Genomic DNA, 13,818 nt, shown 5'->3' with positions numbered 1-13,818 from the left:
TATATGATTATTATGGCCAAAAATAAGAGTAAAGGATATAGGGGAAACTGGGGCACCACCAAACACGGGGTACCACCAAACACTGCGATTTTTTAATCGGATATTCGACTTCAGAGGATAAGACCTATAGGAATTTATAGGCACTATAGGGATGCTTGTTCACTGAAGGAATGGTCGAGTTAGTCCAAGTAGTTTAGAAATAAAAATTACTGTCTGGTGGTACCCCGTGTTTGGTAGTGCCCCAGTTTCCCCTACCACTTTGTATCAACAACTTGCAAAAATCGTGATTTATTATTAGTTAATATTTTTAGTTGATTTTCCTTTCCGTTTGTGATTGTTTAACAATCAAAATATTTTAATTTTTCTAATATTTCTAGAAAACAATGATCATTTCAATTTCTCTCAAATGAAATATATTAAAATTTACTATTACTCCTTTTTTTATAAATAAAAAAATAAAACATCTTTAAATGAAAATTTGATAAAAGATGTCTTTTATGAAGGAGGAGCACAGGTCACAGAATATCGGAAGTCATTATCTTTTACTGGTCAAGTTTTAGAACCTTGAGAACTATGACAAGTTATAAAAAAACGGATTGTACATACAGTGCTCTTTATTTGCACTTGAGCAGTAAAATAATGTTTCAAATAATTTAATGTTGAGAAATAAGTTTATTAACAAGTGCCTATACATATCATTAAATGTAATTTTAATTTGTTCACAAAGGTTCTCCAAAGGGTTTGATAATTAATTCGTGTATTTGAACATGGGGAGGAGTTCCTAAAATATGCAGAACACTGTGAGATACATCTTCAGGTTCTAGGAAAGGTATTTTTCCAAGTTTTTCCAATATATCTTCTGGAAAGATTTCAGTTTTAACAGCACCTGGACTTACAGAAGTCACTTTGATGTGATGCTTGCTGCGGATGAATTCTTGACGATGGATTTCTGTAATTGCAGTTACTGCAAATTTACTTGCCGGATAGATATTGTAAGAGGGTACTTGAAGATTGCGGATGATATAGTGTCCAAGAATACTGTTTATGTGAACAACATGAGAATTTCTGCCATGCTTTTCCATTGATTTATAGGCTTCTCTCGTACAGAAGACAGGACCAAGAACGTTTGTATTGATCACCTCGCGAATTGCAATAGAATTGTCCTTATTGATAAGCTCAGTTTCTCTAATTATTCCAGCATTGTTAATCAAGACATCAATTCCTTTAAATTTAGTTTCGATCCATTCAAAAACTCTCACGATATCATCTTCCTTGGACACGTCACATTTCACAGCGTGAAGATTTCCTTGAAGATTTTCCGGAAGATCTTTCTTCAGAGCTTCAACTTTTTCAACTCTTCGAGCTAGTCCAATTGTTATCATTCCAGCTTTCACGAGATCTTTAGCGATTGCAGCTCCAATTCCTGGTTGATTTTAACAAATCTTATATGTCCTATTTAATATTTATTTTATACGCAACGTATGCAACTCTTACCTGAGGAAGCACCTGTTACAACCGCGACTTTATTGTTCCATTGATCCATTATATTTTTTACGCAAAATCTTATTGCTCAAACAACAAAATTTAATTATTTATTATTGGAGTGTTTTCTTTTTTTACCAAATCACTTCAAATTGAAAGATTGCCAATAACTCTCCAAAAAGAACTAAAAACTCCCTCTATCTCAGAGTCTTTTTATATACCGCTTTTACTGAGGTGTATTTAACACTTTGATAAGATATCATGATTTTCCTAAAATTTCTTGTTCTAAACCAATGAGAAATTGTTATGTAATTTTGTAAATAAATTATTTGTTGTTTTATATACAATTCGTGACATAACACTGATTGGAGTCAAAGATTTTTTTTTTGTTATCTCAAAGACGATGTCCTACAGTAAATGCTGGTGACTACCACATCCGCTTTTGGTAAGCTTTTTTTTTAATTTTAGTTCTTAAGGATGATCTCTATGGTCACTTGAACATCCTTAAGTTCTAGAATTAAAGAATATCTTGCCAAAAGCAGCATCTCTATACGGTAAATGTAAATATTAGCTGAGATTCTTAATAATCTCACCTACTATAAAATCCTACCAAAATTTCATGTCCTCCGATTGGGCCTAAACTTTGTCAAAATGTGTTTCGCCATTTCCTGATCACTGGCTAAGTTACGTTTCCGGCCGGCCGGCCGCTCTTTGGAGCTTAATAGCTCCCGAACTAAGAAAGATATCGACTTGCGGTTCTCGGCAAAGATTATATATATAAGGTGAAAATTGCAACTTAGTGCACCATCCTCCCCACCCCTCCAACAGCATTTTGTATAACCCTATTTTTTTGTTTTCTAAATATGTAGCTCCGCCCTTATAACATCGATCGGGTTCAAATTTTAGTATGTTAGTGGGCCTTAGAGCTTTCTATCAGTACCAACTTTTAAGGTCCCGTGACACCCCTGACCCAAGCTATAAGGGTCGAAAAACATTTCCTAAAATGGCCATAACTCCGGTTATAATTGTCGGCATTAAAAAAGTTAGGGCATTTTGGAAAGTTCTCGTGAAATTCCACTTTCTTTTCTAACATCGTGAGTTCATAAAACCTCTAATAGGGTCGCTGTTATTAAAAACATTAAAAAGAAAAATTTTCAATTTTCTAAGTTAAATAACTCAAAAACTTCATAGTGCATCGGGCTCAAATTTTAGTATGTTGTAGCCTCGTAGATTAAACCTATCAAATAAAAAAACTTAAGTCGATCGATAACCCCTGACCCAAGCTATAAGGGACAAAGTTCGAAAATTGACCGGCCTCTATCTCCGGTTCTAATTAACATGTTGACCTAAATTTTATGTTTTTGGTTTCGTTTCGAAGAGCACTTTACAAAAATTCAAACTCATTTTTCTGAAAAACGCCATTGTGCAAATTAGTCAAATTTTAAAGCGTAGCAGTCTAAGATATGAAGTTTACAAAAAGTGGCATGGGTTCGCTGTGATTATAATAGAACCGAAGATATATGAGAGGTCAAAGTTCACGAAATTCAAAACTTTATATCTGAGGTTTTATTTGACCGATTTTGACGAGTGAGGGCACAAAATAAAGCCCTCGCAAAGTACAACAACATTCTGGAACAATTGAACTTCGTAGGACAAACGCTAGAGGCGCCACAGTTGAAAAACAAATTTTCATAACACATAACTTCAATTATCTCGACTCGTGCTTAACTGAACTTGATGATTACTTCGGCACAATTGTAAAGGACATTTATATCTATATTTCATCCATACATCATTTTCTGCTCAGATTATGTTATTTGTCCGATTTTGTCGTTTAAGTGTAAAAAAATCTTTTCCCACAATGATGTTGGAAAATACGCAATCGCTGATGTGACGCTTTTACTCGACTACGTTATTTAAAATATGTAAGGTTTAAAAAAATCCTTACAAAATTCAATCATTCTTTAGTTTAGTAGTTCGTCACATATGAACAAGAGGCCCGCTGTGATCAAAAGAGGAAATTCTGGTCTATATTCCAGCACTATCACCTTTCTGTCAGTTCATTTACATCTTAGATACTTTGATTTAAAAAAAAGTTTTTCAGAAATTTGATTAAAAATTGCTGTTATCTCTCATCTGTTTAGGTCAAAATCGATTTTGCATGCAATCCGAATTTGCTCACGTTAAGAATCTCACATACAATAAGTTGATCTAGGCTACCACTCACTGGTTTATCTTTTTGTTTCATTCGATTATCGGTTGTAATTTTCTATTTTTCATTTTGGCAAGATATAAGTATAATATCTACCTTCGAACGTTCATGCCTTCGAATAATGTGAACTTTCTTTTATTTTTCCTAAGAGACTTATACACATTTTTATTAAATATTAGTGAACTTATCATCAATTCTTGATAATGACGTGATAATTATGTGTAAGTTTATTAAGAATATAAAAGAAAGTTCACATTATTCGAAGGAATGAACGTTCGAAGGGAGAGCACTTTCCCCTACGCAAGTTCTTAACTCTTTCGAAAAGAAAATATTTGAGATCAAAAATCACTCATTTCGAACTTTGTTCGAAATTGAAATTTTTTATATTCATTTATTTTTTTCAGCAAAAAGTTCTTTAGAAACACAAAAATAGAATATCCAAAGATTTTATATTGCATATTTTGATATAATAAATTACTCTCAATTTTCCAAAAAAGCGTGTAGAATTTTCCGGGTCATATATGACCCTATTGTCCCCAAGGGTAACTGTGTTTTCGTCCCAAACTTGCAGCGAAATGTAGTTGGGACATTGTTTTTCTTTGTGAAATGCAGGTGGGACATCTTGCTCCTGGACATTTCGTCTTATATCTGATGAATTATAACATATTTTGCAATATTTTAGAGTATTCTGCAAGCGTCTCATATTGTGCAATTGTAATGTGTGTGAATAGATATGTGGATAAGTTTATTTTTGCCAAATACCACTCAAAATATTGTGGCAGTGACTGTTCAAGGGATTACCAGGAAGATTCCTTGAACACCAGGAGTACAGTGTTCATCAAGACAATCCAGTTTGCCATGGTTTTGGCCAAATTAGTAACTTCAAGCAAAAAAAACTCTTAAAAAGCCCGTGATATAGATTTTGAATATGGTATGTATACATCCCTTGCCGACAGTAGGGTCATATATGACCCGGGGTTTTTCCGAGTTTTCACGCAATGGAAATTTTTTCATCTTTGAACTATTATATTTGAACATAAAGCATTAGGAAAAACTCAATTTTACATGAATTCATCTGCTGAATAAAAGTGGGACGCGAAAGAGTTAAAGTGTTAAGTTAAATGAAATTATAAGATGCCATGTGTTGGTGTCCGTTACAAAATACCTGTTGGATAATTTTAAAATGAGTTTTATCCAAATTCTGCGGCGAATTAACACCGCATTCGCCGTACTTCCGTTTTTCCCGTCATTAGCTGTCATTGTCACGAATCGGAGCACGCACTGTCGTTTTTGCAATTTCCTTGTTTTTTCCTAAAAATTCAGTGGTAAATTGTTGTTCAAATGGTGCGCTACAGCAGTGAGATCAATTGTTGTTAGTTGTAGATCGGAATTGTAGTTGAGAATGGCCGAGGTTGTGCAGCGTCCACAGAGATTTTACTGTCATCTGTGCAGTTTGGAGATTGAAAATGTGTCGCAGGTGAGAAAAGTGCATGATAAAGGTGATTAGATGAGGCATTTTTATTGGAAATCAATCTGGGAATATTTGTAGGACTTCACCTGCCCACTGTGCTCGGGGGGTTTCATAGAGGAATTGCCGTCAGTTGTAGCAGCAGATCCATCTAGTTCCGATGATGTCGAAATGCCCGAGTCTACTGGAGACGCCAATGTGTTTCCGGATCTCAATCATGAACTACTATCGTCTCTGTTTATGTCAATGACGGGTGCGAGACCTCTGCCACCTGAAAGTGGTCCGGGTGAGGGGCAGAGCACCGCCGCCCGGACCAGAGGTCGCACCAATCGCAATCGCATTGGGGTTGCGCACAATGTGAACCTGGATAGTTTTCTGCATGATTTTGTGATATCGGTGATGGGAGCCGGTCCGGGGACACCTATGTTTTTCATGGGCAATCCCGGGGATTATGCCTGGGGCCATGAGGGCATTGACACAATAGTGACCCAGCTGCTGAACCAAATGGAAGGAACGGGACCACCACCATTAGCCCGGGAAAAAATTGATGAGATACCCAAGGGAGAGATCTGTCAGGAGCAAGTAGAAACGAAGCTTCAGTGTTCCGTGTGCTTGGAGGACTTTCAACTCAATGAAACTGTGAGGCAACTGCCATGCTCAGTAAGTTTCTGCCCTTTTTTCTTTTTTCTGGCCAAATCAATTGATTTCAGACTGAATTCTCTTTTTCCTTTCGTAGCATCTCTATCATGAAAATTGTATTGTACCATGGCTCGAGCTGCACGGTACCTGTCCCATCTGCCGGAAAGCCCTATCGCCGGAAGCTGAGGATTTTACCAGAAGTAGTTTAAATGCAGCTGCAACCTTGGCAGTAAATTCAATAAGTGAGTTGTTAATAGCTTTCTAGAGAAGGCAGAGTTTCTATTTTAGGTGCCTACTTTATTCTTTACAAAATTTCATGTTCTATGATCGAACTCAAACTTTGTCGAAATGTTTCTTGCGGCTCCCTCATTACATGGCTAAGGATTCCAGCTATCTCTAACTAAAATCCTTCAATTTTGAAGGTCCCACTTATAAAACATCTTATAATTCCGGGAGCTAATATTTTTGTCATCTCAGTGGCTCCATTCTTCTGACTCATTATCCTCATCTTTCTTATGACTCATTCTAAAAAAAAAACTTACTTCTCTAGCCTCCTTTGATTGCTGCTAAAGAGGAGAAAAATACTCAGATATTCGTAGATTTTGGCTATCACGGCATAGATTTATTAAAATGCCTCTTTTTAAAACTAACTCTTTCGCGTCACACTTTTATTCAGCAGATGAATTCATGTAAAATTGAGTTTTTCCCAATGCTTTATGTTCAAATATAATAGTTCAAAGATGAAAAAAAATTTCCATTGCGTGAAAACTCGGAAAAACCCCGGGTCATATATGACCCTATTGTCCTCAAGGGAAGTGTACATACCATTTTCAAAATCTATATCACGGGCTTTTTAAGAGTTTTTTTTTGCTTGAAGTCATTAATTTGGCCAAAACCATGGCAAACTGGATTGTCTTGATGAACACTGTACTCCTGGTGTTCAAGGAATCTTCCTGGTAATCTCTTTGAACAGTCTCTGTCACAATATTTTGAGTGGTATTTGGCAAAAATAAACTTATCCACATATTTATTCACACACAATACAATTGCACAATATGAGTCGCTTGCAGAATACTCTAAAATATTGCAAAATATGTTATAATTCATCAGATATAAGATGAAATGTCCAGGAGCAAGATGTCCCACCTGCATTTCACAAAGAAAAACAATGTCCTAAATACATTTCGCTATAGGTTTGGGACGAAAACACTTTTACTCTTGCGGACAATAAGGTCATATATGACCCGGAAAATTCTACACGCTTTTCTGGAAAATTGGGAGTAGTTTATTATATCAAAATATGCAATATACAATCTTTGGATATTCTATTTTGTGTTTCTAAAGAACTTTTTGCTGAAAAAAAAAATAATATGAAAAATTTTGAAAAAGAAAAGTCATTTCCCAAAGTTCGAAATTAGTGATTTTTGATCTAAAATTTGTTTTTTTTTCCTAAATATCTGGAGTCTTGAGAAAATTAGCCAAGAATCTTACATCCTTCTATTATGATGTCGTGCACAAACCGATAAATTTCAATTAATGTGACCCTAATGACGCGAAAGAGTTAAAAGTTTGTTAAACCAATGATAGGAGCGTTTTTATCAAAAACCAAATTATCCAAGTTAAGTAACTGATCCTCGTTATTGCCATGAATCAAATAAAATAAAACTTAACCCTTATATAACTTACCTGACCTGAGCTATAAGGGCTTGTATCCGGACTTGTGCCCTGAAAGATTCCATATGGAGACCAACGCTTAACGCTGTCCCCTGTTAGCCAATACCCCGAAAGGCGGCAGAAAAATTATATAACCGCCAGTAAAACACCTTACCGAGCTCTATTTTGCTATCAGGTGGGAAATCTCGACAAGGTCAAAATTAAAAAAAAATAATTCCGGTTTTGACATAATGGCTGGAATCTGTATTACAAGGTCAAAAAAAACGTTTTTTAATATTGCCGAAATTTTGACCAGGACCTAGGATTCCTGAAAAGGCAAAAATTCCGAAAGTCAAAATTCCGCTTTCGGGATTTTGTTCGGTGTCGAGACAAATTATCTAAGAAAACACCAAAAACGAAAATCGGAATCCGATTCAAGGTATTTTCAAAGATACAAGAATCAAAGCAAAGTACCGCTGAGCAAATTTGCAAGCGCTCGGAAGAGAATAAAAAATTTGAAATGGTTTTTCCATTATCATTTTTACAATTTTGCCGAATTGACGTGAAAGATGGCAGAAAAACTCATGGACCGATAGAAATCAATAAAGGTTTATTCATTAGAGTAACTTTACGGAGAGGACGTTCGAATAAAAAATCCTTGCCAGTTTTCATATAAAATAATTTTCCTCAAATTGAATACAATGAGTCGCTGACACTGGTTTCTCAGGCGATGCACGCACTTTAACAACGAATTGAGTCACTCCGACTCCACGCTTTTTTTTTTAATTGATTGGGGAAGGTGGGGTTACTTTGAGCTGTTGGGCTAGATTGTTATACGACTTTTTTGGCTATTTCTAAATGAACCTGGCCCTTACAATTATTTTATTTAGATCCACAATTATTTTGTCTATCCAAATTGCATTATGTTAAAATCCAGGGGTGATATGATAACTTATTTTTGATACTATCGACTGTCGATTCTGAAAAAATTAAACAATAGCTGCACTTCCTATAATTAATATAGATGCTTAGCAACAGTCTCATTCTTTTAAGAATGTCGCAATGAATGGCCCAACAATCCGTAAAAAGTCGACATTAACTTAATCAAACAGATATAGATTTATCGATACTGTCGATTCGATAGTGTCGAAAAGTTGTCATTCCACCCCAGTTTCCATTAGAAATATGCGAAAAAATCGTATAACAATGTAGGTTCACAGTTCAAAGTGGCCCCTCCTTCCCCTACACAGTAAAAAATTTCGGCACAGATTTGTTCGAAAAATTAAGCTCGTCCACGGACACCATAATTTTTGGCACAATCTTGTTAATTTTACAAGACTCAAAAGATACCCAATATTAGTAACGAATTTATTCCAAAAAGTAGCTCGTCCACAGACACTGAAAATTTTTGGAACAAATTTGTACCTTCTAGGAGGAACAAAAAGATACCCAATATTAGTAACGAATTTGTTCCAAAAATAGCTTGTCTAGTATAAAATCGTATCCCTCCTCTCTCACTCAGTCACCCGTCACCAACGAAGCGAGGAGGATGCCAAATCTGTGGCAATTTTCGTGCTAAATGTTTTCACTTTTTTAGAAGAATTTCGGTTCGACAGAATGTAGCAGGAAATAGACGGAGACACTGAACCTTTCTTGATTTTCACAATTTTATTCTATTGAGAATAAAATTGTGAAAATCAAGAAAGGTTCAGTGTCTCCGTCTATTTCCTGCTTCACTTTTTTAATTCGAGATTCCCTTCCTCTCCTGCTGCCAGCACTCGCATATGATTTCGTCATGCACGCGTCTGTATAAAACACTCTTAAGTTGATTTTTATTTGATGTTCCTTATGAACTTTCGCCACCGAAATCCATCTCGACTGAAGTATGGGCCTTAACTGTAAGACGAAATCGCTTACACGGATTTGTTCCCGACAATGGGAATAAAAAGATTCCCCATATGAGTAACAATTTCATTCCAAAAATTACCTCGTCCACGGACACCGAAAATTTTTGGAACAAATATGTTACAGATGTAGGAATAAAATTGTTATAAAAAATATGTACCAATTTGTTCCTGACAGTGGGAACAAAACATCCGATTGCAACAAATTCTATTTCAAATTTCAGGAACAAATTTGTATAAAACGAAATCAACTCAAATTTGTAGACATTCCACTGTATCAAAACGGTTCCAAAAGAAAACTAACAAAATTCTAACTGCATTTCATAACAAAACTATAAAGAAAACTTTTTGGAACAAAATAAATATCTTTTCTAGGTGCAAATCGATTCCAAGAAAATTTGTTCTAAGGAAAACTTTTTCCAATATTTTGGTCAGTGTCCATAAGTTTTTACCGTGTAGCTCAGCTCGTTATCACATAAATTTCCAATTCCGTGGAACCCACCAAAAAAAATCGTGAAAGATATTCGCTTTCTTTTGTGGAAGAATATTTTTTATAGCGGTCCTCGGTGGTTAGACATGTAAAAAGGAAGTTCAAGATGCACTTCCCTAAAACAAATCCTCAGATTCGAGCGTTTCACTGATCATGGAATTTTATTTTTACACTCCCTCGCACTGTACTCCATCACTTAAACACTATCCACTACAATCCTTGGTCAAAAAGGTCATCCTGGCCTTAAGAACTATCCACCAAATTTTAATTACACTCAGTCCTTTTCACATCATCCTTATCGTCGAACCGACATTATTTGTTTTTTTTTTGCATTGTAAAAGCTCTAGAGTAGGGGAAGCAGGGCCGTAGCTAGAGTTAAATTTAAGGTAGGGCATCAGTACACTGAGGAAAAACAGGAGTGCGATTAACTTTTTTTCCTCATAACTTTAACACTTTTTAGGTGTAAAAATACATCAACATATTTTAATGTTAATTTTACACCTCTTTATGGGTAAAATTAACATGGAAAAGGGTTACTTTAACCCCTAATACACCTAAAAAGCATAATATATACACCAATTTCGGATCAGTACAGCAGGGTTTAAAGGTAGGGCATTAATCAAAATTTTTGATTGGTCTATTTTGGTTAGTCGATTTCCGTCCACTTCGTGTAAGTGAATGAGGTAAAACAAAAAAAATTATTCAAAAAGACAGATTAAAAAAAAGTATTATTCTAATTCTTCGATACACTTTACGTGGGTGAAAATTAACAAAAAAATCAGATTTTGTTTGAATTTCTTTTCAACATAATAAAAAATATAATTAATTCAAGCTCTTAGGCATATAAAAGTATAACATTTAAACTAATTTCCTGAAATTTTCTTTTAAAAATTTATTATGTGGGACTTGATTTTTGGAGAGCTTTTTGAAAAAAAACATACTTTTCGGTGGACAAGATTTTTCGGAATTGATTCATCTGGAATTTTCAAAAAATGAAATTTGATTTTTTAAGAAAATTTCATACGCAAAAATACCAGTTTTGACTTATTTTACACTATGTTTCGCTTTGTAGAATGTAGAATACGTTTTGATCAAGTGAACATAAAATCTTTCGTTCAAGGATTACTTTCACTTATCAACTAACTGGAAATATTTGATTTTTGGATTTTAGATGGACCAATTCCGAGAAAACTTCACCGAAAAGTTTGTTTTTTTTCTCAAAAATCTCCAAAAATAAGGTTTCAATGACTAAATTTTTAAAAATTTTAAATCAAGAATTTAGAAAATATAGGTTATATTAATGTTGTACATTTATATGCCTAAGAACTTAAATTAAATTTGTTTTTTAATATGCTGAAAAAATTGAGAAATTATTATATTTTTACAGTCTTCTTGATCCACGTAATCCCTTAACTATGTTGAGAATGCGTAAATGAGAAAAGGAAAGATACCTAAAGAGTTTTTTATGTAAGAAATCTAAGAATCTTTACACTCGTTTTGCTCAGAACCATTGAAAAACATTATTTAATTTAATTAATCATCAAATAATTACAATTTCAACTCATTAATAACAATGCCAAATAGATGGATAAATACTCTATTTTATTTTTTTAAGATGTTTGAGAAAATATTTAAATTTTTCCCAAAATTATCATTTTTAACGATTTTAACCAATTGCATTAAGCACTTCAATCGATAACTCTATTAGATTAGATGTATCAGGCCATTTAATAGGAGATTAATTTCTTATCTACCATATTATACTACGAGCAGTTTACAGTAGAGTTCCTCAAATTTGAGCATTTGAGGGGTATAGATGACATTTCTCACTCCTCAAATTTGAACAATATTTTCAAAAACATAACGGAATTCATGAGAAATGCACTTTCCCAAATTTAAGAAAGACAATTTTAAAGAACATATCAATGTAATTTATTGTTAAAGAAATGGAATTTGTTGCGGAAGTTAATATAATACGATAATATTGAGGAAACACTAGAGAAAAATATAGTTCTAATTCAGACTTCACGCAAAACTTTCTCCAAATAACCTCAAATTTTACATTTTGAACTCAACCGTCGTTCAAATTTGAGGAACTCGTCTGTACTTAGAACATAATCTTAGTTTCTGGTTTTTAAGGTAGGGCATTGGAAGTTTTGAGTTAGGGCATTGCCCCTCAATGTCCCTCTTAGCGCTACGGCCTGAGGGGCAGGTTTTGATGGTTCGCATTCATAGAAATTTGAGGAATAAAAGCAGTGGCCGAAATTGCAAGCAGGCCGAAATTAGGTACAATTACCTTACCTAAAAAATCATTTATCGAAGTTAAGTTTTTTTTTAATAAGATTATAGAGGATATTCTTGTCAATATTTCACTGATGTATCATTTATCTGTCAGTTCATTTAAATTGAGTTTGTATGCATTTCGATTGGCTCAGATTAAGAATCTCATGTACAATAAGCTCATCTAGGCTTAACACTGATTTTAAACAATTTTTTCCTGTTTTGTTCCGCAATTAGAAGAATATCATTGGTAAACTTGTGATAAAGTGTATTGTATGACTGTTTTCCAGGAAATACACTCTACAGAACTGATAATGAAGCCCCAGGATCGTCGTCTAGTCAACAGAGTCAGCCACAGACGTCCACAAATCCGCCAGATACCAATCAGGCGGACCATCAGACACGAAATCAGAGGCGCTACGATGATGAGTTTGATTTTGACTAAAAAAAAATGTTGAGAAAAAAGAAAAAAGACAACCCTCAATCCCATTTTTCTGCAGTGAGGAAGAGAAAGAGAGAGAGAGACGATGTGTTTGCGGTTTCATTGGTTAGAGATCATCACAATCATTTTCCAAGTATGTGAAATAATTTATCAAATCTTATAAGGGTCTCTATAATAGTTCTCAAAAATGGGCTTTTTCTTTTATTTGAACAAAAATAATCTGTCCACTTTGACACGGTTTTTTTACCATTTTTTATCTCATCTCAAAAAACACTCAATTTAATGTGACGACTGAACAGATCACATTTTTTTTATCTCAACTGCATTTTTATTGCGATTGGTTGACTTTGAACTAGTATAATAGATTACCAATGATTTGTGGCTTTTCCGTTCACCCAAATAATGTTTTGTGGGATAACTGCAGACTGAGAGCAACAGGGTTGCTTGCTCCATCAAAATAATCGGTTTAAAGGGAGGCTCAATAATTGCAAAGTTTTTTTTTTCTCTTTGGACATCATTGCAAAGCCACGTCTCACGATTTGTCGCCAATGTCAGTATTTCCATATACCTAAAAAAAAAATTATACTATAAAAAAAATCATTGAAAAATATTTAAAGATGATATATTGTATAACACGAAAAAAAAGATAAAAAAAGTACCCTCTGTCCCTTCAAAATTTTTGTGCAGTTTCATATTTTCTTGTGTGAGAAATTTGAGATGAAGAGAAAATTATATATATATAAAAAAAAAGAATAAATCTTAATTACTATAGCTGCTATTGTAAACAAAATGACATAGGTAGGTACTAAACGATTTGCTTAATTTATCACAGTGGAAGATGATACAGAAGATAATGTAACGGAGAAAAAAAAAGAAACAAAAAAAAATACCAAGTGTGAAGTCTCTAATAAACAGACAGTAAATAAAAGTGTAAAGAAATTATTTCTCACAGAAGTATTGTTTTTATTGCCATGCGTTGTATCTTTCGGTGGCGCAGCAAATGACTAATTGCTGCTTTCTTCCACCTTGTTTCACCTCAACACTTGAACATTTCACACTTTTTGCATTTTCAATTAATTGTTGTCTTTAGAACCGTTGCTACTTTTTTTATTTATTTTTTTTTAGTTAGATTCTTTGCTAAGTATTTTCGCACTCAGCCTTTGTGAGTTGTATACTTCGTTTCCAACGTTGGAATTTAAATTAAGTGGAAATGAGATAGACGCGCCCTCCAGAGGATGCATGTAAAAT

At 34.2% G+C, this 13,818-nt stretch overlaps 2 protein-coding genes across 2 annotated transcripts; one reads left to right on the top strand and one right to left on the bottom strand.

The window, feature by feature from the left end:
- Nucleotides 1–719: 719 nt before the first annotated feature.
- LOC129809532 (farnesol dehydrogenase-like) lies at nt 720–1,543 on the bottom strand. The gene is made up of 2 exons (XM_055859455.1): nt 1,495–1,543; nt 720–1,423 (listed from the first exon to the last, which is right to left on the bottom strand). Exons 1-2 carry the CDS (start codon nt 1,541–1,543, stop codon nt 720–722), a joined length of 753 nt encoding a protein of 250 aa, XP_055715430.1.
- A 3,387-nt stretch (nt 1,544–4,930) lies between these two features.
- On the top strand, nt 4,931–13,521 carry LOC129809531 (E3 ubiquitin-protein ligase Iruka). The gene is made up of 4 exons (XM_055859454.1): nt 4,931–5,171; nt 5,244–5,822; nt 5,899–6,043; nt 12,419–13,521. The coding sequence occupies exons 1-4, from the start codon at nt 5,097–5,099 to the stop codon at nt 12,571–12,573; spliced, it is 954 nt and encodes a 317-aa protein (XP_055715429.1). The 5' UTR covers nt 4,931–5,096; the 3' UTR covers nt 12,574–13,521.
- Nucleotides 13,522–13,818: the final 297 nt, after the last annotated feature.

Source organism: Phlebotomus papatasi, chromosome 1 (assembly GCF_024763615.1).
Source record: "Phlebotomus papatasi isolate M1 chromosome 1, Ppap_2.1, whole genome shotgun sequence".
Lineage (NCBI taxonomy): Eukaryota > Metazoa > Arthropoda > Insecta > Diptera > Psychodidae > Phlebotomus > Phlebotomus papatasi.
This window is presented reverse-complemented; position numbering and strand designations above follow the sequence as displayed.